The 26,704-nt window shown below is 39.7% G+C and overlaps 1 protein-coding gene across 9 annotated transcripts in view; it reads right to left on the bottom strand.

The window, feature by feature from the left end:
• The window catches only part of MAP7 (microtubule associated protein 7), a 110,944-nt gene that overhangs the window by 80,219 nt on the left and 4,021 nt on the right, over positions 1–26,704 (bottom strand). For 4 of the 9 annotated variants that reach the window (XM_030490382.1, XM_030490384.1, XM_030490388.1 and 1 more), the window contains exon 1: positions 17,078–17,538. The exons of 3 other annotated variants lie outside the window; for them this stretch is intronic. In XM_030490382.1, the coding sequence (XP_030346242.1) occupies positions 17,078–17,207 (130 nt within the window). In that variant the 5' untranslated portion in view covers positions 17,208–17,538. Of the gene's footprint in view, positions 1–17,077; positions 17,708–26,704 lie in introns of those variants that run through there. 2 more of the 9 variants (XM_030490381.1, XM_030490383.1) reach the window with 1 other exon arrangement.

Below are 26,704 nucleotides of genomic sequence, written 5' to 3'. Positions count from 1 at the left end.
TTTCTGCAAACATTAGGTAAAGCTAAAAGCTGATGCTTTTTCTAGATCAGGTAAAATACTATATGCTGGAAGAGCTAAAAAAGTAAAGATCAGTGTGCTAAGTGTTCAGAGAAGTCAAAGACTGACCACAGTTTATCATGCTAGACAGACCCCCTCAAATCCTCGTCAAGTATCAGGCTAATCCACAATTTAGCTTTCTCCACCATCTCAATACTCCATTCAACATGTTAAAAGGCAGCATTTTGAACCAAAGAAGTGTTACAGCCTTGCAATAACAAACAAAACATACTTATCCACGATAAAGTAGGTAGCGGTAGGTAATGTAAGGTGTTAGATGAACTAACAAGCTAGCGACATCTGAGAGTCATCTTCACCTATTTCCTTTCAACAGATAAGTGTATGTTTGGCAGTAAAATACTGAGTTGTGATCCAAGCAAACACATTTTAATCTCTGCAGTGGAGAGGACAGTGGTCTGTCTTCCCTAACACTACCCTTCAAGTTACCTCTGAGGAAGAAATCTCAGTCTGAATGAAGAGATCATTGCCTGTATCAACTGACTGATACAAAATGGGTTTCCTCAGATTAGCAGAGGATTGCCTTTCAGTGGCAGGCAAGGCTTCCCCTGTAGATGAGCTGTAGAAAAGCAAGAGCAATCTCCACTAATACACTGCACCCCTAACTGGCTTGACGCTGCAGGTGTGTCTTGTTACATTGCTGGTGAACCACCCAGCATAAAAAAAGCCAGAAGTATCACACAAACTACCAGCTTGTTCTTACCACTCAACACTGTCCCTTTTTTTTCCCTGAAATCCACACACTGGGAAGGAGAAGGGAGACTTTTCTTTAGCTAAGACAGTCTTGGAATCTCATATGTTAAAGTTCAGTCATCAGCCTGTGAAGTGTGAACATTAGCCTACATGATCACAGTCCTTATGAAAAGAGTACCATGACAGCAGTATTTAGCTAGCAAGCTACTGTTTCAGTTTGATGCTTAACTTTCTAGACCTATTTCTATGAAGATTCAGCACAGAAAGCATTGAACAGAAAATGAAAGTGGAATGATTCAAGTAGCAGGTGAGACTTGGTGCTCCCACCATTCTGTGTTTCTGGCAAGGTTACTGTATGCCTAGAGGTTCACATAGGTAAAAATAGCAAGCTGTTTCTGCTCTAACCTGTCTTCACAAAGAAGGAGAGGGCTTGGGCAAAATCACAAGTGCCAGAAAACCAAAGAACCCCTAAAAAAGCCAAGGATATATACTCTGCTGCCTATTCTACAGAGGAAAGCTCTAGCAACTGGGTACTTAAGATTGCATGAAAAGAATATAATTCAGTCAGTGTTGTCAAAGAGCAGTAGAAAAATGGTTTGGGGGGAGATTTCATCAGCAGTTATGTTCCCTGCACTACTTCTGCTTCATTGTGGCTTTTTACATTGACCACTGTCATGGAATAAAAATTTCAATAGTAAGAGCAAAATCCACTGCTTCAGTGTTTTTTTTCAAGTCTTCAAGACTTTCACTCCATGTCCTTTTAAAGGAGTATAAAAGGATCTACAAACAATACATCAAAAACATTGTAAATGTAGGAAACTCTTCACTTGAAGTTCTCATCATATTTCAATCTACTGGTATTAAATTGGAAGACACTGATATATACATATATATAGCTACTATATACAGCTTAGTATTCAGGAACTTGGTCCCCCACTGCAGATTCAATGTCCTCATGAAATTCTTTTAGTACATTAACCGAAAAATCTCAACAAGTATTCACTTCCTCCTGCCCCTCCCAGCAGTAATAAAACAAACTATTTTTTTTTCTGTAGAAGTTATTATTCACTGTGGCATAAGAATAAGAAGAATCAGGGCTCCCTGACTGTACTGCTGGCTTTGCTCCTGGCCCACTGTGTAAGCTCTGTCTTTCCTTTATGTTATTCTTAATAGTTTCTTCGGGTTTTTTTAGCCCTTTGGTAAAAGTCTCCTTTCCCTGCATCCTGCAGGCCTGCAACTGCATGCCCAGGGCAATGCCCTCACACTCAAGAGCAAGCTACTACAGAAACAGCTACTGTATAAACACCAAAGAGAACAATAAAATAACAGCACTGGTTCTCTGACAGTAGATCTCTCACATTGAAAACACTCCCCAAACTCCAAAGAGCATTTGCTGAAAACAGCTGAGTGTGATGGCTTAGGATTAAGAACAACAGTGTAAAGATCCCTCCTGCCCTTTTTGAAAGTTTGATCACTTCCATAGCTGTCCTGGAACAACCTGTATAAGGCAAAGGACAGCCAAAAGAAAAGAACAGGGTAACTGGCTGGCAGCTGATGGATACCAGAAGTGCTCTGTAGTTCCCATTCCAGGAAGAGGAACAACCAACACATTTTTCTTTGAGTCCTCACAAGCCATTTGCCAGGAACAAGGCCTGCACGTGACTCAGGTAGTCCAAGAAGTTTCATCAGACATTGAAGAAAGCCCTCTCTGCCCAACAGTATGATCCAAATGTGCAGAATAATCTTGTTTTACAACCCATAATTAAACATTTGGTTACACAGTTTTAGCAAGGGAACTTGCTCCAACTATTCTGTTACGAGCCTTAGGACGCCAGTTTGGTTTCAACCATTTCTACAGTAAATTTTATGTAACTGTACACATTTGGATTTCCATTAGGTCTATATCCACAGAATCTTTTTATTATTAATAATAATATGGTTATCAGGGTATTCACTTCAGTCTGAGACTTGCACTCTTACCCACTGCACTAGAGGAGGGGAGAACTTATTCCACCCATTTATGTACCTAAGCAATGATATCTGATACACTTTTCAGTAGTCAGGAGAGTCATGGCTTCCACTGTTGAGCAAAAATAAGCAAATTTCAGTTACAAGATGTTAGCATTAAGCAGCGGTGTATGTAGGCTTCATTAACGAGAATGAAAATCAGAAGAATCCAAAAGCTTGAAGTGCCATGATTGGCAGTTGTCATGTAAAAAGAACAAAAACATTTATATTTATTATCATAAATCCAGACTTCCTACAAATGCAGGCTACAGCAGCTAAATTTGATTTCACTATGATGTTGTTACTGGAAAGACACAGACTTCAGTAAACAGTTCAGGGGTAGGCCATTTTCCTTAGAAATGCACACATTTTCCAAAATAATATTTTAGTGTGGAGTTATATGTGCAACTACTGTACCGTATCCATGGTGTGCATGTACCCTTTTGAAACACTTTCCACTATTGTCCCCTATAACACATTTCACTTTAAGCACATCTGTATCTAGATGTGGCTACACACCTACACATCTTTTCTGTGAGAACCGTCAGGAATTACAGCCCACATGCCAGTGCACCTTTCCTCCAAGCTATTCCTCTTTCTCCCAGCAAACAAAATGCTGTGGAAAGAACAGTTTCTTTTGCATTTAGCTAAGCTGCATGTTTGGCAGCTCTTTGAGGAAACAGCTCTGAAATGAGGAATTTGGTGAACAGATTTAAAAAAACAGAGCCACACTACAAAACACAGTAATTACTGAACTGTGAATAGAGCCTGAACAACCATGCAGCAGTTAAGTATTTGATTCAGTAGTGAGAGTAGGTACCTATTTACTCTCCGAAGTGTTATTTTAGGCAATTCATAAGCTGCAGCCAAAGCCTAGTCTTCAAGCAGCAGCCTCATTAGCACAAGTTAAAGTACTTGCCACAAAGCAGCCTCAAAGCTGGCCAATAACTTTCTGTTTTGGGACCAGTTCACTATTAAATAATGCAGAATTCAGAGACTACACATGAAAGAATTGAGTGTACCGCTTAGCTTTTTATGTGATACTGTGCTCTAAGGCACAGGTTAACTGCATCAGTACAGTTGCTTCTAGCTTGTGTGTTTAAAAGTGCTGACTTTATACAGACTGCATGACTTTCACAATCCATTATTTTAACTCTTCTCCCTCCAACTCATGTTTGCAATAAAATAAATGCAGTAGAGTTGAACCCAGTGCCAGGTCCCCACAGCTTAAGCAGTTCAGCAAATCAATAGTGTGACTGCAAAACAACCTAGAAATTTACTGCTAGTAGCGTAAGAACAAACCCAAGGAATCTGGACCTAGTCCAGCATGGTGTCTCCCTAGTTCTCGTAAATGCAGCTTTGATCTTTGGGAAACGTTGAAACACAAAAGTCAGAAGAGCTAGTGGCACACAAATAGATGCTACTCCAAGTAAACAGACAATGCAATCTTCTGGGAAGCCCAGGTAAGTAACCATTCCAACAAAGAAGCACGAAGTATGAAAAAGCAAGATTTGAGGAATAAAAAGTACAATTAAAGTAGAAATAATACTTCCTCATAACGCCTTTCTTCCCTGTGCCAGACACTCTTAACCTATCTTCCCACTAAATCCTGTGGAGCCCTGTTCTCTGAAGAATGGCAGGCTGGGTACTTCAGGACTGAAGCCCTTTATTTTTCCATAGGAGCGATACCAGGCTAGGCAGAAGCAGCACTGCCCTAAGTCGTGCCAGCAAGCCTGTGCCCTGACTGAGGGGAAGGGCAATTCAGAGCATTTTACAAATGCCCTGCAAGTTGCCTAGTAACATAATAATTCCTCACTTTCCAATAAAGAATGTTTTTAAAAGTAATTACTCCAGTGCAAAATTATAAAACTTTTTGTAGTTCTACTACTGACCTATGACTTAATGTGACAGCAAGACCTGTCACTAATTCAGAAGATAAACAGATCTGGGATTCAAAAGCTGGTGAGAAAGTTGTACCTGAAGCTGCCTTGAAACAATTGGTGCCACAGCTATACCTGTCCTTAGAAGCCTTCTAATTCTTTGAAATGGATACTGTATGGTTATTTCTTTCAAGCAAGAATTAGACCACTAATTGTTTACTTGCAAAATGTGGTTCAGTTTGATAAACCAGAGATCTGGAACAGGGGCAATAAGTGCTTTCAGTCCATTACCAAGAGATAGGGATAAGTGCTCTAAGCCTGAGCACAGGAGGTCAAATACACTACTTTTTTAATTTACTTTGCTTCAGAAGAATGACAACAGGGACAAAGTTGGCCCAGCCTTTTTAATGCTTTTGCACATGTCTTACCATGACATGCGTCTTCTTAACAAACAGACTTCTTTAACATTCCTCATATACAGTGCCTCTTCTCATGACAGACTTCACTCTGCACACCCCATGAGTTAAAACTACATAGGACAAGATACAACTGTGCACTTGATCAAGACCAAGAATAGGCACTCCAACACAGTGGCAGCAGACCTGCTCAGCAGATCACCCTGGCAGGCAACCTCCATTGCCATCTGCTTGGCCACCAGCACCCCAGCACACACAGCTTTTGGCTCTACTAGCCATGAAAGGTAGAGCTCAGTAGAACACTACCAATATTCTATGCAATGGTCCATTAAAACAGCCTCACTCTGCAAGCATCAGTGCCAGAGCAGCTCTGACCAGCTACAACCCATGCTAGCCCTGCCCAACCAGGTCACAGAGCACAGCATGGGGGAAACTGCAGAAAAGGCACCACTGCCGATTACCATAAGCCTTGATGTTGCACTTGCTCTGCATTGGATTCTATTCAGCACAAATTAACTTCTCTTTCAGCAGAAAGTCCCGATTAATCTTGAAGGCTTGCAGGACACCAACACACTCCTTATTTTCCTCATTTTATTTCCCCCACTTCCCCTTTTAAAAAGCAAAGTATAAACATAATCCAGCATTACACTACTTTTCAGCAGCACAAAATAAAGGTATTTGGACGGTGGCTTCAGCATTTAGAGCACAGCAGTGTATTATATAATAGGAAAGCCAGATCTCATTGCATTTTCCCATTTAAAGATCCAAAAGTGCAATAAAGAGCAAAAGTTTAAGCATATGCAGACAGTGATTTCACAACATCTTAATACCTGCGAGTAGCAGAATCTTCTCAAAGGGTTTACAGGCAAAGCACTTTTCTTGGTTTATAAAAAAAAAGAATTTTGCAATATATGTATCACAGACATATATATATTATATATGAAACACTCTGGAGTATGTAATCAATGCTGTTTTAATTTAAAGAACATTCAAGCAAAAGCTCAATGAAATAAGTTGTGAAAAAAGAAAGTGAGAAAACACTGTGCAGAGAATAGGAAGTAGGTGCACTGTTGCTCAGTCACAAGTAATTAGAGCCTCACCGGCTGGCTGCTTTTCCACAAAGTAATTTTCAATATAATCCCTTTACTGCCTGAAATATTTGAGTCAGTTGGGAAAGCTCTTATTATAATTGCTATTGTCAGGATGTCCTGCAAACACAGGTTTCCCTTCCCCAGAGAGGGAAACAGAGATTGTTTCTGTAAATGTTACTAGACATGATATTTATCATCCCTTATTCTTTAAGTTACAAGAATTTTCATGTGAAAAGGCAGTCTTTGCAACACGGGTCTCTGAAGGACTGTTGATCAATAACTGGTTTTCCAATAACAAGTCTCAGAATACAGTTGCTTAAAAAAAAAGCCTTCCTTAAGTGAAGAACATGCCTCCACATACATATTTTTATGTCTTCTCTTGACTTTGGCTCATTTCCAGCCTCCTGTCTTGGTGTACTTTCACACTACTTCAGTCAAACAAAGCGAACAGGTCAGGTTGGATATTCCGTGCCAGAGAACTGGCTGAGAATGAGAAAGAACAAAGGCTTTCAAAAATAAGTAAATTCCCACCCCCTTCTCCTCCCAACACACGTTACAAAAGGGTTTTGTAACCAAGGAGAAAAATTAAAAATCTTACTTTGAGTTAGAGCTGTTGAATCCTGCTTACTCCACAGAACATCCCATTTATTAGCATGCAGTACCTCTAGTAATGAACTGCAATTATTCTACAGCATCATTATAAGACATATCTTGACTCTCTTTAAGGAGTGATAAAACAGATGTTACCAACATCACAAATGAAAAAGTAAACCTTCACATCAGGTTGCTCCCTAACTGGTTTCTTTCTAAAGCTATGCTAGTTTATATTGTTTCAAGAGCAAGTGTCTGCTTATGTGACTCACCAATTACAGTGTGTTGAACCAACTCCCAGAAGCCATGACAAGGGCAAGAGTGAGCAGCAACAAACAGATGAGGGTAACCTCTCTCACTAACTCAGACCCCTTCCTTACAGTTTCTTGACCCTCCTTTTATTGCTAATATATTTGTAAAAGTACTTTTTATTATCTTTTGTGGCAGTGGCCAGATTTACTTCCATTTGTGCCTTTGCCTTTCTAGCTTTTTCTGTACATAATCTAACAGCATCCTTGTACTTCTCATGGGGTGACAATCCCTTCTTCCACAGGTGATAAATTCTCTTTTTTTCCTGAGTTAAAGCAATATCTCCCTGTTCAGCCAGGCTGGTCTCTTCCCCAGTGGTGTTCCCCATCTGCCACCAGCAGGCTTTTTTGCCATGTAGACTGATCCATGGTCAAAACCCCCAAAATTCTGATGCTGACACCAGCCATGGAGCCAGGAATTGATTAGTGAGGTTCTTCTGATGTAACCATTGTCATTCATTGTGACTGGCAGAAGGGACGAGAACAGTACTTGGGCTCCTGAACCCTGAACCAGTTGCCCAAGGCCCTGAAGTCCTTCTTGAGTCCCCTCAGGCTTCTTGAAGAGGTTTCCCTCATTGCCCACCTGTAAGACTAATAAAGGATAGTAGTTGTGGGGCCGCAATCTCTGAGGATGGTGATTAAACAGAAGTCTAACAGAAAAAGGAGACATCCATAAGCATCACCATGGTGTGAGCATCACAGTCTTTCCTATGCTCTGTGTCAGTTATGAACTACAAAGATTTATGTTAAATGTATTGCAGTGAAAAGCCAAGCTACTCTGCACACAGTCTTCAGTGACACTGAGCATCTGAGATGTGGTTTACAGCAGTAATTCAGGTAACTCACAAGGACAGTGAGGCTCACAGAAACTCTCTGAACACAAACTAGTAGCCAGTTGTTTCTTAAACTTGAGAATAACCTGGTGAACCAAAATCCTGGCAAAAAGCAAATAAATACATTATAGAATATTTCAGAAAAGACAGACTGAAAGAGTAAGAACATTACAAAATGCTGACAACCTAGGCACAAGAAGCAGCACAAGCTGCTTGGGCTGCAGCCTGGTTTTATTGCCAATACCTCACTCGGCAGCTGGTTGTTGCTGTCCTTTTCGGGTTTACAGATGGCGACTGCCATCTGCTTTTTCTATACCCCTTTACCCTTTTATTTTGCAGTTCAGACTGCAACTAAACACAGCACTTTAACATAGATAGATGGCTGAAGAAAGTTGGTTGTGTTTCATTTTGTTTCTGTTTTTAAACAAAACCTTTTTCTTCCTTTGTTGGAGATAATAAGAGAGCAAGGTAAACATGCTTCGGTTTTCCTAATGAAAGGGAATGCATAAAAATGTGGACGTAGCATTGTCCGGAGTTTGCGTTGACTGCATGTCCAAGATGGGGTGCACATTCCTCAATGAAATAACTGTTACAATTAAGAAGGAATGACAGGCAAGAAGGTTCAGGGGTTTGTTTTCCACCACACTGCCACTGCTGCACTCACAAGTATAAACAAGTGCAAACTCCACTGACATGACACCTCTGTGTCTTCAAAAACAGCTCAGATACATTTGATGTCATTCATGGTGTCTCAGCATGCACGCCAAAATTTACTATTGTAATTTTCATCAGTGCATTAGTCAGCTTGCAGGCAATGAGGAAACTGACTTTGAAAAAGGAAAAAAAACAAAGCTAGAATTGGCTGCATGAAAGGATGACTTCTCATGCCAAGGGTGGGTAACTGGATAAACCTGCATTTCCAAATGCAGCTTTCTGAAAAGCTCTCTGAAGCAGAATTGTGAAACAAGATGCTTTGTATACTGAGATACAACAGTGTGAATCAAGTTCTGTCAGCACTTTTATAACAAACCTTGCCTTTGCAGGAGTTTAAAATGAAGCTGAATAAGACCTGGAACTCAAGAATGCAAAACCCAAGCCTCTTCAGCACACTTAACAGTATGTTTTATGATGTTATGAGATTTTAGGTCCAGGATCTTTCCCTGGCCTCCAACAGACACCACTGAAAACCACTTACTGATATTAAGGACCAATTGTAAATCCACATCTATGACTTCTAACAGGAAACTCCTGTTTTCCCTGAAGCCAGCTGTACAGATACGAGTACCAGAAAAGCAAGAGTGCTTCAGGTAACTAAATTTTTATTCTTAAGCGAAGGACATCAACTGAAATTTTCTATTATTTGGAACCTCTGCTACTTCCACATTTTGCTTCCCAGCAGTCTCAGCAGATACCTGTGCTTGATTTGCTCAAACTCTTGATTCCAAATCCATTTCCTCTTGCTGACATGTGTACAAATAAACTCTATACATTAGACACGAACTCAAGTCTATAGAAGCATAGATAATCTTTGAAAAATGTGTTGCCTCTACAGAGCTAAAGAGCAAAACTAGGCTTCAACAGATCGGAGACAACTACAAGATAATCTATATGCCCAGCAATAATAAAAGGGAATAAAAGCTTCAATTAACTTTTAATCTCGCAAACAGAAGGAATCTTGTACCATCATCCCATTGAAGCCACAGAAGGTATTATTCTAGTTCAAAACAACTCAAACAGTTCCCCAACACACACACACAGGGCAACTGTGTCTCTACTCATGCAGGAATTCAGCTTTCCACTGGCATAGCCTGCCCCAAACCCCTTGTCTCTGCCCTTAGCACAGGGACATAAATCCTACTTTTTGAAGAAACCTGCATCCAAGTTAAGCTGCAGTGATCTGCCTCCTGAAACATTGTTCATTCTAGCCATTATCAGGAAGCTAATCATTTAAGGAGAAAGTGAAGTTTGCACTCAAGTGTTTCTCCTCTGAAACTGCTAGTATAAAAAGAAAATTTATACAATCTGCATGCTATCCCTAGTCATTCCTACACTGAGCTTCTCTAAGTAGTAATGCAACAGCTATACATTCCGATCACTGAGACTGGGTTTGGACAATTGGGCTATTCAATGGCTGTCATAGTCAAACCTATAAATCAATGAGATGGAGTTTTGTGTAAAATTTCGTAAACATTATTCCACTCTTCTGAAAGAGAAAAATACTCTGCCTCAAGCAACAAAATGTGAAAGCCCAAGTTTTAGAGTACTCCTTAATTTAATTTCTGATGTTTCATCTGCATTTTTATTTGCTTATTAAACATTGCCCATAGCCTCCCTCACCTTCAGTGCAGTGCAAGATGCACCTTCGGTTAGTGAAGGTAATTCATGAAAATAAAGCAAATTACATCAATCATTGTGGCATTTGTTCTCCTGGCTCATTACCGCTGTGGCCTGAGGTTGAGTAGACTGAATTAAACAATTCCTTAATGTGGCTTAAAAAAAAAAAAAAACAAAACCAAACACACCCAAATAAAACAAACACAAAAACCCCCAAACACAGCCCCACAAAAAACCCCACCCTCATAAAAAAAACCCCAACCACAAATCACTTCTGAAGAGGCTTCTGATGATAATACAAAACTTGTGATGCTTTCACTTAGAACTCTGAATTCTCAACTACCAGAAAAACAAGTTCTCCAGTTGTAAAATACAGATTAAATTTAAAAAGACAGGAGGAAAAAAAAAAATTAAAAAAAAAAGAGCACAAAAATACTCTGTGGGTAGCTGAGTAAGCAAAGAATGTACACGTGTGAGTTTCTGCAGGAAAAGAAATGATCTACTCCCAGTGATTCAGCTGAGCCCAGTAACGAGCAGAGTTCCACCACCACTTGCCCAAGGCCAGAAACAACACTCTAGGCCTGTGTTCATTGATTTCTCTGGAGTTCAGTATGACAAGCAAAAAGTTTTTTTTCTTAAAAATAAACACAGATTTCCACGTACCTGGATACAAAGGCAACTTAAAAAGAGTGGACGGATACAGCTGTTTCCGGGCAAGCTTGCAAACAACAGCAGGATTGCAAGACTTGACAACACCACAGTCACAAAAACGTCAGCTCTAACTGCAACATATTTAATTTAAAAATACGTGCTTAGCTATTGCCTTATTTTTCCACTGTAAACTAAAAACATGGTACTACCCAGGCATGTGTAATGTGGTACAGATAAGGCATAGAGTTCCACTTCTTGCTGTCATCTTATTGCAATGGCCTATTGCTGTATAAACCCCTTGCATATTTGTAGGAAAAAAAGAGTAATGCAACAGAACCTCAGAGAATTTCAAGGTCCTTGGACAGATCTACCACTTTCCAGTTTTCTTTCTCCCCCACAAGAAATAACCATAAACCTACATTCCTTTTATATGTATTTTTCCCACAGTTGGAATCGTATGCCTAATTTCAGGTTTTTAAAGCCACTGCTTTTACAGTGGTAACAGTGAATAAGGAAGAAACTCCACTACTTGCTATCAATCTTTCATGAGTGGTGCTTCTTATTATATAAAGCTTTCTTGAGCGTTGTTTAAATTAAATTGAACTGCAATCTTTTTGCAACTTCAAGAAGCATTCTGTCATGCAAGTACAGTAGCCAAATACTGCACCCTGTTCTCACACAGACAGCTCTGATGAGCACTATGTTATCGTTATATCTTGGTTGAAATAACCCTGTTTACTTACAAAAGTTACTTTGAAAAATCCAGTCTTTCCCTAATTTTTATTATCCTCAGTTCACATGCCAAGCTAACCTGAGTTCTTTTTAACAAATATCTTATACTTTGAAGACTATCAGCATTGTACTTTTCTGGACTTTTGCCACCCATATACTCAATGTCAAGTATGCTCCCTGAGCACTGGCATAGAACACAGGTTGTTTCCCCCCACAAAAACAGTTGACAAAAATATATGAATGCAATCTTCCAGAATCAGCAGTGGAAGCCTCTTCTCATGGAACTGACCTAGAAGAGCAAGATAAACTCTCAGTTGTCCCAGCACACATTTTGATGAACAGACTGTGTTCCAACACAAGCCAAGTCCTCAGACCTGGGACTTTCACTCTGAAAGCCAGAGGGACTGAACAGATCAATTGCTCTACAGACACATTCCCTGCTAGCCCTGAGACTTCCAGCATGGTCTCTTTGCTTCACTGCAAATAAACAACTTCATGTTAGGATCATCACTGTGTAGGCACTGGAACAGGTTGCCCAGAGAAGTTGTGGATACTCCATCACTGTTAGTGTTCAAGGCCAGGTTGGATGGGACTTTGAGCAACCTGGTCTAGTGGAAGGTGTCCCTGCCCATGGCAGGGGGTTGGAACTAGATGATCTTCGTGGTTCCTTCCAACCCAAACCATTCTATGATTCTATAATCTCTTTGTCTTTATTATAAGCAAGCTGTTGCATTCTACCCAGCACTTAGAGTTATGAACAGTGAAGTTCTACAAAGGAGGCAGCTTTGTAGTAGCTTCCTGAAAAAAACACCTACGATTTCCTTCTGCAGCCCCAATTGCTGCAAATTGTGTAATAAATATAGGGTTGGTTGGTTTGGTTTTTCTAAAGAATGTACATCCCAGATACTTTGAGAGTTGTTTTTAAATAAACATTCGGGGGTGGGGGAGGGGAAACAAAAAAAAAAAGGGAAAAAAATCACAGGTACTTTTGGACACTTCTGGCCTTGGCTAACAGAAGGAAAGAGGAAATGCAGAGAAACATTAGGAGAGCTCACTGGAAGGTGCAGGATGACAAATCACATTGTTCAGGTTCTCAGCCCTGCCCCTTTACACAACCAACACTGTAATGGGAATTGGTACCTTTTCTTCCCTCTACCAACTCTTTTCCCTAACTTTGCCTCAAACGCAGATCGGCAAGATAAGGCTACCAACTGTCATGAAAATCTCCAGTACTTGATTGTGGTGAGCCAGTTCACCGGCCTTTAACAGCTGCTCACTGTTCTGCCCAAAAAGCGGAGGACAGCCTCCTGACTAGCATCAAGAGGCCCCACTGGGAGAACCACCATCCCAGGCAGTTATGCTGGTTTAAAGTGCGGTGAAAGCCAGAGACCAAGATGTCATTCTGGATCCTGCCTGAGGCACGGACTCCACAGTGGGGATAAGATTACACTTCCACACCCCATGCAGTACCTGTTTTGTAGGTATACAGTTTCACTTTCCAGGACTATCAGTTTAATGTCCTTGAAGATGCCAAATTCCCTTTTCTTTCAGGTATTTTAAGTTTCTATTTGGGTATAGACACATTGCAACAAAATAACAACTGAATTAAGTTAGCCAATCTGAATTTAACAAGATATATATATATTTTCCTAATACATGCAGAACATTGAGACTAAGCACATAAACAGCCACATTAGATGAACGAGCTTTCTCTCTGGATGAACGAACCTTACTTCCGAAAGCATTACACAAAACCCTAACCATCCATGGAACAGGAGCAAAATATGCTGGTAACCCCAGACATCGCTGCCATGCACCAAAGGACTGGAAAAAGCCCTTCAAGATAACAAAGAATCAATCATACTGTTCAGAGACCTAAAGCATGTGTGCCTACTTTTGTATTAACAGCAGTACCACTTAGGAGATAAGAGGTATGCTCCGTTATCAGTTTCAAATAAGCAGGCAGGTGAAGGCTTTCACTGGTAGGTTAGTTGAGACTTTTTTCATTAATTTGCCATAAACCTTATAAGGCAACCATTTCAGTTATTATTCAAATTCATAATCCAGAAACATGAGCATTACTTTTCTATGCTCCATAACTTTAGAAACAGCATTATCAACAGTCTGAGAAGGTATTTGCCCCCAGAAGGAAGAGGAGAGGAGGCATCACTTAATTTCATATAATTAAGAGTTATCAAGACTACATCCAAGGTGCACAAAGTCAACAGGGCAGAGGAGGGAAATGCTAAGGTGAATTAAATTGCTTGTGCCTGAATTCAAAGAATAGCTGAGGCCAAAGTTCACACACAGAGGATGGATACCTTTAAGTAAACACTAATCTACCTGGACATATCTTTGCGATATAAAGAACCACATTCACACACTACCTTCAGTCTCAGAAGTAATACTTGTTTTACAGCACTAAAGGGAACATTGAAGCTGTTAAATGTGTGGTTCTGTGCCTGTTTTGTCTGGTTTCTTTGTGGATATACTTGCAGAACTAGTAGAACACTGGTGACTAAAACCAAAAACAATTCAAGTACAAAATAAGCTTCTGTAGGCTCATACAAATTGTATTCAAAAAGTGTGCTATGTAGCAAAATTCTTGTATGTTATAATGGGAGAGAATAGAGGCTGTTAATATAAGTAAAAAAGGCAATTCTAAGTAATTATTATTCGCACTGTTGTACTATGCAACAGCTGGACCTCAAGACCCTGCAATAAGCGGGTGCTACAGAGACATGTAACAAAAATGCAGGCCTTGTCCCAAAGACAGGAGGAGGAAAGGAAATGAAAATATTTGGTGAAAAAGCAGTGAATACAATTCACACCAACGGACAGGAAGTATCAGGAGCACATGGGTACAAAGATCACTGCAGGCTTCTTAATAACTCCAGACAAAAAAACCACTTTCATTTCATTATTTGTTTACACTGAAGGAACAAACTCATTGCCTACTAGACTTCAGATTATAATACAAGGACAAGAAAAGAAATGGCTGATATCAAAATCAATTTACCAAAAATCTCACAAATGCTAGCCACTTTATGATCCACACAAATGTTTCCCAGATGACAAAAACAACTCTCATACAAACACTAATCAAGCCTCAGTATTCTGAGAAGACCTAAACTACCAACATGTTGATTATTTTAAAACGTGTGATGATATTCAAATATCCTTAATGGAGGAACAAGCTGCTTTATTGCTTCGGAGTATTAGATCCATTAAAAACCTCTTGGGTTTTGAACTGTTCTGCTGTACAAAGACAAGGTCCAGCATGATTATAGAAATGGCAAATGAAGATGACATATAGTCCACCTCCCATAAAGGTAACACTGACTTAGTATGTGCTGAGGGGTGAGGGGGAAACCATCTCAGCAGGTGCTTGCTAAGCAAACAGGACAGGTAAAGAACTAGGAAAAACACTGTAAAGTAGCAACAGAACAACAAACTTTAAAGACTCAAGGAAGCCTCACATGGGTCCATCCATACATCTTGTGTTTCTGCTCGGAGCTGCACTGGAATGACCTTGTTCTGTATCATGAAGGGAAGGGAGACCACCATCCTGAACACATGCACTCTCCATGACCATGCATTCTAGCTCTAACCCATCTAGCCACTGATAACACATTCAAATGAAGGGTAAATAACTACATGTATCAGTGTGAAAATGATGTCCTATGGACATTATGAGCCATTTTAAGTCTTTAGTAAAAGAAAAACAAGTGAGTACACTTCCAAAATATTTTTTACAGACTCCTGCATTATTTATCACTAGGAGCATTCAAGGTAAGACACCAAACTTTTACCTTATTAAAACTCCATGCACTTGTTAGTTTGCTGTCTGTGCGTCTGACCATATTTGTCTACTTACATTTCAAAGCAACAAGGGAGGGGAGGGAGAAAAAGAAACTGGATTGTCAGTTACAAGAGAGGCAAAGGATAAATACATCTGTAAAACCGCTGCAAATAGAAAACACTAGCTAAGTCAACAAGAACTTTTACCCCGGGAAACTATCAGTGCCATTGAACAAAACCAGGAAAATTGTTGATTCTTAGCTTTGTGGACTGTTGACTCTGGAAGCCATCCACTAGGTGCTAAAGGAAAGCAATATGCTTCTTAAAACATTAAAAACTCAGTAATCTCACACTAATTTGTATCTCCATTTTATATGGGCAGTTTCAAACACAAAGAAGAGCAGGTAACTATGTACACAAGACCTGAACACATTAGGTACGTTAACAATGACTAGCAATATGTATTTTATCACGTCACTCAAATCTGTCAGGTTCTTTACCATACTGAGGAAAACAAAGTACAAGCTGCACACTCCAAAAAAAAAAAATCTGAGTTGTGAGTTTGTTTGTAAAAGCTACCAAGATATCCTTTTCCTTTAAGAAAATAACCAGTTAGCTATAATGATTCAGCTCTAATAAATATACATACTATAAATTTGCTATTTAAATGTTTGCTAGCCTCTCCTGTTACATGGTAGAACGGTAACATCTGAAATTTAAAGCACTGTCTGGAGGCTACAAAGTAACATTTGTTTTGTAAACAAACAAACAAAAATCTGTTACAATTTCGCCCCCATCCTGCATAAGACCACGAAAAGGAGTGCTCATATAAATGGAATTGCTTGATCACCAAAAAAAGAATAAAAATTCTAACGAGCAAACTTAAAATTCCAGTCACAACTGTAAAGTGCAGGATCCCTGCCAGACCCACAGAATTTAAACCCTAGGATCCATATGGGAAACATTAATTACATGATATAAGATAGACAGGGGCTACATAGGCTTAACAGACCTCTGTTATAAACCAATGGCCATCAGGATGCCTCCACCATTACCACTCACCTAAGTTAAACACTATAAATATTTTTCTTTAGCAGTTACAATTTGTTGGGTTTGGGGTTTTCTGTGTTTATGGGTGTTTTGTTGTTTGGTGTCCCCCCCACCCCTTCCTCCAGACATACCAAAGTCAGCATATTTGAACAATGTGTATTTTTCTATGCCAAAGGCACACTGCCCCTTATGCAAATGAATAGCTAATTTTACATTGTCTTTGGCAGCTTTCTGTATTCCCCAAGCCCACAATCACCTGTCTTTTTAAATAGGTATTTATTCAAACTGTGCACAGAAATCAAAGAAAACATACAGAAATTCACTGATATATTTCTGATGCAGGACCCTTGTCCCTAGCAGAAAAAATGGGGTTAATAACTAAAAAGTATTTTTTTCTTCATATCTGAAGCAGATGATTGCATAACCAACCAGGGGATTTAAACACAAGCATCACTCAAGCACAGAGCATTTGTGGGTGCCAATATGCATTGCCAAACTGCACTAGTCACTTACAGACTCTATAGCACACAGAAGAGCTAATAAAAACAGAGATTGTGCCTGTTGTCCAGCATATTTCACACACAGCCTCAGTCACGCTGCAGAATCGCAACATACCTTTCAGTCTTTTGGAATTCTCATTCTTTTGCTGCTCATCCTCTTCGTTAATGGTGAATAAACCCAGGGGATTTGTCCTGGCACTTATCTTCAGTCTCTCTTGTCGTAGGGCAGTAGCTGAACCAGACATGTTGCTGTTGCCTCTTGCTTATTAAGAAAAAAAAGTAAGAAACTCCAGCACCTACTCAGCCGCTAGCTGCAACACTGCCTGCTCATTTGAGCACTTGTAATAGATCCCCTATGGATAAGCAGTATGCAAACAGCTGACAAATACCAACATCCAGTCGGCAGCAAAAGGCTTGCAAGTCTTTCCCCACCTTCAAGAAAAGCCCTAATTAAAGGCACTTTGGTTTGGATGCTGCTCGTCACTGTCTTAACCTGTTCAATCAGCTCCCAGCCCACAGCTCTGGGTTCCTTGCTGCAGCACCTTCCTCCTGCAAGCCTCTTCCAGCTACAGCAGACTAAAATATTCAGCACGCAACACAAGAGAAGAAAATATGATACGCTGCTGTTAACAGTTGCCCTGACAACACTGACACATCCTAATCAAAGGGGGTCTATGAGTGTTGTCTCCTCAGCTGCAGCAAGCCGGCCTTGGGAACGCCAGCTCCTGCGCGCTTGCAGAGCGCTGGAAGCACCTCGGCAGCAGGGGCTGCTCCTTCCTCCTCACAAGGCAGCAGGAGGATGGAGCTGTGCTTGCACAAGCAGCTGAGCACTGAGCGAAAAGAAGCCTGGAAGGCTCCAGGCATGAACCTGCATTTTGCCAGCTGCTCTGTTTATTCATGTTTAGAAATATTAGCCTACTCTAAAACTAAAACAATGAGGATGAGTCGTCTTCTATATGTGTTGGGTGTTTCCTCCCCCTTAACTCAATCACCTTCTTATGCAGTGCATACCTTCTGCATTAGGAATGCATACACCCACAATTACAGGCAGGTGTTGGAACATTCTTTTCCATGTGTGAAAACTCAAAAATCAGGATTTCTAGCTTGTACAGAAAACAAAAGGACTTTTGGAGCGAATATTCTGTACCACACCATTAGTTTTATAGCACCAAAGATTAACATTCATTTTGCAAAATGAACACAATGCAAAGAGCCTGGGTGGTTTTAATCGGTTGGAATTCCTTCATATGCTGGATTCTGGATTTTCTTTAAACCATTTACAACACAGCAGTTGCTCACTAGTTTTGCAATCTGTATGTTCCATCCTTCACAGCTCCAAATGCCACTATGCAATATGCTGGATGTTTTACCTGCGAGACCTTAAACTTCATCCATTTCCACCTCTCTAATTCAATGTGTGCTCACCATTTAAAATGCTACTGAAGAAAAACTGCAAGCTAAAACATTTTTATAATGTTAAAGTTACAAGATTCTCCCCGCCCCCACCCTTTTTTTTTTCTTTTTTAAAAATCTTGATGTAACCTGACCAGCCACCACAAGATGGCACATATATTAGCTGACAAGTCTGCAGGTGGCACATTGAAAATACAAGATTACACACAGATGTATATGATCACCTCAACCGCACGGGTAACAATACTGAAGAAGGGTCAGAGTTTAAACAGTCAATGTGCTATGTATCACAGCGCCCTGGGATGCTCTTTGCAGAGGAGTCCTGGATCGTGCTCAGCTGGCAGGATAGCTTTACTCTTGCATACCTTAAGCTCATCAGCCAGGAACCCAGTGGATGGAGAAGAACACAGCACCACCTGAAGGCTCAGCAGACTATTCTTTCTCCTTCTTCAGCATGGGCACAAAACACCCAACCAAACCAGAAGTATTCTGCAGGAGGGCACCAGTTCTGAACCAAGCCCACAGTCCACCTCCAATACGTATTTCCTCCTGGCTACTTCCTGCCACTTGGTTACACCTTGGACTCTGGGCGTATGTGGAAGCTATACACAATGACGTTTGTCTATAGTTAGACACTTTGTACTAAAGGGCATAGACAGTAAACATAAAAGAGTAAGAAAGAAAAGCTCCAATACAAGCTGTTCTTTAGTTCAGTAATTTGCATTCTGGGGTTTACAGAGGCTACTACTTTGTCCTGTAAGAGAAACAGCACCATTCCTCAAACCCCATCCACTTAATGCCTACAACAAATACTACATAACAGTGCACACATAGCCACAAAGAGGACTGTAGTTGGTACCATTAATACTTCTTATGCATGCCCAAGACCGTTGCCAAAAGAACAAAGGTAACAGAAACAACACTTACCTGGCAGTTTAGTTAAATATCACTCCGCTCCCTTTCACTGTTTTAAGCCATTAAGACAGGATTCCTGCCCTTTTAAACATTATGTTCAATCAATTGCCTTTAATCGCTAAACTACTTCAGTAGGCATTTTAAATCATATAACAAGTCCCTAACAAAAATACATCTGACTGGAGTGGCTTCCGAAGGGGCTTTCAAACTTAAAGGTTTGACAACTCTTTTAGTGTCTCCATTTCTTTATTACCTGAGGAGCCATGGAGAACAGCTAAAAGACTGAGAATGCCTCCCTTGGCCCTTGCAGGATCCCCTGCAACCGTAAGAGTGACTTGCTCTGAGTACAATACGTAGTAATGACTAAGTTTGATGCTCCAGAGGCTGGTGAAGATGGATTTTGGTTATGACACACAGGCAATATGTGTGAAATATGCAAATGCATATTTCTTTCTGCTTACTAATACAGAGGTGAATTCTGACAGAGCAAAAGGATCAACAGAACATTCGGCTTATGCAGCGTGATTTTATTTCAAGGTCTCTGTGGCTAAAAACTGTGCCAGCCCACATGTTTCCAAATGCCTAATAAAATGGCACCCTAGCCACCTACAACCTATTACAAGTAAAAAATGCCTATTACAATAGAAGATACCACAGAACTTTATGTACTTAGGTTTTAAAAACAAAAAACAACCAACCAACAAAATCCAAAACAAACCCCAACCACCGACTTCCTAATAACACTATTAAACACGTATAAAAATGTACCAATCCTGCATACCACCAGACAGTATTGATAAATACCCTTCCTCTATCCATCGATTTAGGGAAGAAAAAGAAATTCCTGAGGTATCCCTAGCAGGAAAGTTTTGCTTATTTCAGCCTTGCCTCAGCCATGTGGGAGCTTCTATATGAAAACTGGAATGAAAGAAATATTCCCTTGAGGGAACAAAGTGGTGAATAATTTTAGTAGCAATGCTGTTAAATTCTTAAAAAAAAATAAATTAAAAAATTTGCTTACACAGCCCCTATTAGCGATTCCCCTCGCCACCAAACCCTGACTCATACTGTGTACCAATACAGTCACAGTTCAGCTCTTACTCATGGGGTCAGACTCTCTCAAGACATGAGGGCAACTCTGTCTTGAGGGCACTGGGTAATTTTTGGGTTTTCCTTTTTACAACAATTTCAAACTCATTATCAGTTAAACCACTACGCTTAAACACACCCACTTGCATCCACTGGATTCTACAGGTGTAATTACCTGCACAATCTGATACGCAACAGTCTTAATCAGCAGTTTGAACAGAGACTATCAGGATAATTATATTGTGATCTGGGAAATGTAAATATTTATAACAACGTGCTAATTGATGTTTCTGTTTTAACATCAGGTATTATGGCTTGATGCCTCTACCTAGGAAATGAAAAGCAAGTTGAAGCCAGTCACCAGAAGAGTCGCCTACATGCAGTCTGCTATGGGTAATCTGATAATTTTCAGCATTTGAACTCCAGATTTGCCATCTTCTTTCATTCACATGATTGTTTCAGTCCCTGTAAACTATCCAAACACTACATGAAGCTCGTTACTGTGGTTTAGTATACAATGAGTCGCGCACAATAAGCTCATGTTCTACAGCAACTGCCTTGCAAAGCATTCTGCCAGTCTGAGCTTACAGTATTCAACATAAGTTAGCCAACTAACAAAAAGGAAAACTATCTTGTCTTTGCAAGGCTTTATGTCTTTCACAAGAGTTGACAGGCTGTACTAACTAGGACTGGATGTTTTCAAGAAAAAAAAAAAACAAAACCAAAAACCACTTGATAAAAGATGGCTTCCACCTAGTGTTATATCACTGGGCATGTCAGGTTATATTGCAGAAAATCAAGCCAACTGAACGCAGGATCATATACTATTGCAAAAAGGACAAAAGAAATTTATAGACAAATTGCTTATGGAAAGCCCTACAAACAGAAGCACTCATAAGACATTGCTGAATCACAATATACAGATTTTTTTCCTCCCACTCCATGAGACACCCCTATGTTTATCAAGCTACATTTTATAGGAATTTCATGGTTTTCTCCTGCTATTTCCTTTGCATAAGAGCAGTTAAAATGCTGTTTTAAAAGAACACCATACCCAAAGAGGAAGCAACCAAGAAGCCAGGGTTTGACAGGGGAGCCAACCCTCCCCCCTCGAAAAAAAAATCCCAAATAAACAAAACCCCTCAAAACAATAAAAACCCTCACATTCCAAAAAGGTAAGAAAACCCCAACCCCTCAACAATCTCAGGTCTAACAAGCTCTCAATCATAACACACAAAAATCTACTGTCTGCCATTATTGTGAAAACCAGCTATGCCCATCCATTGGAGAGATCACTCCAGCCTTCAAGGTCCCCTTCCTCCCCGCTGCCAGCCAGAGGAATTAAAAAATAATAAAGTTCAAGGCATAGGTGCATCAAGCCAGTTTCAGAAGTCAGGACAGCCTGTTCACCATCGCTCGCTCTTCTGACACATAAGCACTCCAAAGCCTCAGGTAAGTTATAATCTCCAGCCTCAGTTTCTCCAGTTATAAGATGAAACAAAATCTTCAGAATTCTTCTTCTGAAAGAACTAATTGATTCTTAAAAGATACTTTTCTATTTTAAAATACTTCGTATGACCTTGCTGTTAAGAAGAGCTACCCAGCAACTATTCAACTACTGAAACAATAGAGAGAAGAAAAGTTCAGACTGTGAAAACCACAAACTGAACAGAGAAGTCACAAATGGTGCTTTAGCGCTTTCAGAGCGTTATTCACAATCCTTTTCTCACCCTGTTCTTGAGTTTTATCAAAAACTGCTAACAGCTGAAGATCATTTTCTTGTAGGGTATAAAACCAAAACAAAGCCAAAAAAGCAACCATAAAAAAAAAAAAAAAAAAAAATCATTAAAAAAATCACAAACTTGAGACAGGTCTGGGTCACAGAATTTGTAAAGCAAAATAAACACTGTTCTACTTCTGTTCTAGGATGCTGATTTAAGGCTTCCCCTCAACTTAAGTGCATTTTATATCACGAATTAGATCAAGTCAATACATTAATGTCTGCTCCTTTCAGATTGCCAGTACTTAATTGTTATTTCTGATTTTCTTAGTACTGAGATGTTCAGGACAATGTGGGTATCTATCTTATATAGTAACATTAGGAAAGAATGTGGCATTTTGCATTTATAGACTTGTTTTCCTAGCATAACACAGTAAGGATCCAGATGTTTTTCTTGGGAAGAAAGATCAAGAAAATCAAGATATAGTTTAAAAGATCCCATCTCATTCTGCAAAAACAGTACACCAACAACTTTCAATGTACCTACCCATCAAAACACACAATCATATTTTGCATGAACATTTTCAACATCAATCGTCTATGTCAAAAGCATTTTTTAAGAACTCATTTAAAAACACATAATAAGGACAGTGCTGGATCATCGAATAACTTGAGTTGGACAGGACCCAGAAGTCCAACTCCCTGCTCCTCGCATGACAATGTTGGAATATATGGACATTAAACTCCAAGCTTAATCTCTCCCTAATTTCCTCCAGAAGACTCATCTCTTTGCATTTACTTTCTGCTTCAGTAGGTTTTAAACAATGCCAAAAGAACGGAGACAGCAGAGGCTTTTCTATTTGATTCATGTGAGAAACAGCTATTTACTCAGCATCAAAGGACTACAAACTTTCTTTTCAATGCCATTTAAATCTAGGACAGAACAAAATAGCCTTAAGGAGACAGACAGAATTCCCCTCATTCTGTTAAAAAAAAAAAAAAAAAAACAAAAAAAAAACACCACACAAAAACCTGGAAATTGCAAAAATAGCCACTATATGAAAAAAACCAAAACCAAACAACACTTGCTTCCATCAAGCCAACGACTGTCTCAAACATCACACACACCTGATTTTTCCCACTGCTGCTCTTCCTTCTACCTCTTATTTTCAAAGAATGACAGAATAACCTTGTCTTTACAGAGGTTTCTAAGTCTCTCTTCAAAGATATCTCTAAGGCCTCACTTTTATATACAAGATAATGAAGGACTAGCAGATTATTTTTACAGCAGTACATTCATTTTTTCATTTAACAACTTCAATATTTAGTGTAAACATTAATTGCATCGATTTCTTCTTTCCACCTTCTTGGAAGGAAAAAAGACGCTTTGCATTAATCAGTAAGATTAAATATAAAATGCTACAGAATAAGAAGGGAAACCTTCATCTTTTTGACTAATGAGAATCCTGCTGTCAGCAGTATAGATGCACTCTGAATAGCTTTGAATAAGCAATGAGTCGACTCCCTTGTAAAAGTCAAGGCCATAAAACCACAGTAGCTTCATGAACTTATTCTTCATTCATCCACTGAATTAGGTGCTTCAGCTCAAGAAAGAGCAGAATCATTCAGCCTTTCTAATCAAGCACCCATTTAAACATGTGCTGAGGAAACGGGGGAGCAGCAGTGGATTATTAAGGTTCTTCAGAAAGGCAGGTTTGGCTCTTTTCACCTTTCTCTCCGAGTCTGAACACAAATATCTTTATCCTGGTTTCATACCTTTCCAAGAAATTGAATTCACAATTATTATCCATCTCTGACTAAGAGATGGTGAATTTTAAATAAGCAAAGTCTGGGTACAAGCAGCAGACACCAGGTCTTCATTTTCCTAGTAACCATCCTGACTGCTTTGGCTTTTTTAGCTTACCCATCTGTTTATGGGACCCATCATACGTGTTGCAAAGACTGAGCACATTCTATACCACTTTGATCAAAACAGCAAGACAATGTATTCCTCAGCTGCAGAACTGTAGGTGCTAAAAGCAGCCATGGCAATCCTCTCACATGATGTGGGAGACTTGCTCCTCCAGTCCTCACTTCATTCCTACCCACTGCAGGCCTGGTGAATCACAGACAGGCAGCTGTGCCAGCAGCAGCACTGCCTACAAGACCCTGGAGCAGGAGGCAGACCCACCAGGACACATACGTCCACACACATGATCTGGCAAGGAAGGCTTTCTTCGAGGTGACCTCTTCCCAGTTTCAGCTCTCCCTCCAACATGTGCAGTGCCACACTGTTAAGAGTTCCTCAGAAGTGACTAGACAGAACGTGTTAACTGTTTTCCCTTCTGATGATTAGAACTGAACCTATGTGCATTTCCATGCATAGGAAAAACTGAGGAGACCGGGAGCCCTGCCCTGTTCTGACTCAATCTCACTCATCAGAGCAAGAGATACATGAACATGGAGACACAAGTTTCATCATCCACAAATACTTTGAATGTATACACACCAATAAAACAATCAAATACAAGATGTACATTAACAAGTCTTGTTACATTTCTTAATTAAATGGATTTGCATAGTATGACTAAATGTAAAAGTTGCACACCACGTAACATGATGAATAAAAACATATTAGATCATTCTTAGCCATAGAAGATCATTCTCAGTTACATATTCTGTAACTTCAGCCAATGATCAGTTAAATAAGGAAAAGCACCAAGAAACTTCACAGGGCAGTAGGAAACAGGAATTCAGTAGAAAAATCTTCAATGCTAATTACCCTACTAACAGCCTGGGCAGCATTTCTACTGCTTATGTCTGTAAAAAACAATTTATTTTTTAAATACCTAGTTTGTATATATGTTAAGAGAACCAAGCGCTTGTAAAGCACTCAAAATTAAGAGCGTTTATGTTTGTACTAAGCTTTTTGGTAGAAATGTGAACATACTTCAAAGAAAAAACACGAAGCTCTTTCATAAAAACATGAACGTACTTGAAAGAAAAGGCAATATGCCAAGAACAAATTAAAATTGCCTCCACTGTTGTATTACTGACAGTATCCGATGGACGGAATCCTGTGAACTACTTTGTGTTCATTACCAGTGCTCTCCTGACATCCTACTTGCCAACATGTTTCCTAAAAGGTGACTGAGAAGTCTGGACTTTGGGATTCCATTAACTTTAAAGGAGAACACCTTAGAGTATCAGACACAGACGTGAGAGATACTTGGAGACATCAGTACTTCATTTCTCTCCTCCACAATCTAGTCTTAGAGTGACTATCAGTTTGGGGCATAAATCATGCCATCGCTTACGTCTCTGAAGAATCTCAAAGTCAACAGGAGTCAGGGTTGCTAACTCCATTCCTTTGAATAGTGAGGCAGCCTACCCCCCCCCCGTCACCTTAAGAGACAGCTCAAGATAATTTTCCTTGAACTCTGACAGATCACCTAGGATACATATTTTCAAGATTTTTCTCCAAAGGGTATAAATATATCTTCTACTTATTTTAATGAAAGCAAAGATTGATTTTAATAAAAGCAAACATGCATGACTCCAGAATCGATACTCAGGAACAGCTGTAGAATTAAATCTGAACCAGCTTAATGAATGCACCATCTTCTCATAACCTTTATCACCTTAAACACGTATAATACGCATGTAGCCTGTCCTGACACAGTTCCTAGCAGTCCACATACAGGAGATCTCCTTCCTGGAGGAAAGGCAGGTGTGCAGAGTTACCACAACAACATTAGCAGCACGCTGTGGCTTGTATTGTGGGTCTAGACTTAAGCACACTTTTTCAAGTGGAAAAGAAAATATGTTGTTGCTAGATTATACAGTATTTACATAACTGAGGCAATTATTACACTGATGATATTTAATTACCTTTAATACCACAAATAATTTTCAGCTGCAAAGTATTAAACTTGTTTATCCGTGATCGTAATAAACCAGCCATCAGAGAAATCAGAACCAACTCTGATTACTGCAAACTTACGATTTTCACAGTTTGAAATAGCACCTACAAAAGAACATCCATTTTGAAGATGAAGCCCAAGTAAAATGACAATGCACACTACTGCAGCTAGATCGCTAGAAGCTCTCTTCCTGTAGGGGAAGTAGCACTTAAGCCAACTGCTTCAGCATCATTACACAGGCCTGATTTCTCATGAACTATGGAGGCGTTTTGTGGCAGTGTTTGGGGTTTTGTTTGTTTTTGTTTGGTTTGTTGTTGTGTTTTTTGTTTTTGGGGGTAGTGATGGTTGTTTTTGTGTTTGTTGTGATTTTCTTTCCTTCCTCCCTGCCCCTTTTTTACACTAGCAGTTACGGGAGTAGGTAGGTGGAGAAAGCAAGCCTGACTCACAACAGGCAATATACACATCAAAAAGCTTGTTCCACAGTGTGTAGTCCTTGCATAAACATTACTTGATCAGTGAAAGATACCAAGAGATGGTACTTCAGCAGCCTCCTAAAGCTGAGGGATGACATCTATAAGGATTTTAACCTTCTCATCCACACTTTTAAATTTGATTTAGTTGTAGCATTTTCATTCAACAAGCTACTGATAAATCCCAGTCTCTATGCACCTACAGCAAGAGC

Source organism: Strigops habroptila, chromosome 6, assembly GCF_004027225.2.
Source record: "Strigops habroptila isolate Jane chromosome 6, bStrHab1.2.pri, whole genome shotgun sequence".
NCBI classification, from domain to species: Eukaryota; Metazoa; Chordata; class Aves; order Psittaciformes; family Psittacidae; genus Strigops; species Strigops habroptila.
The sequence above is the reverse complement of the archived record's forward strand: the minus strand, read 5'-3'. Positions and strand labels throughout refer to the sequence as shown.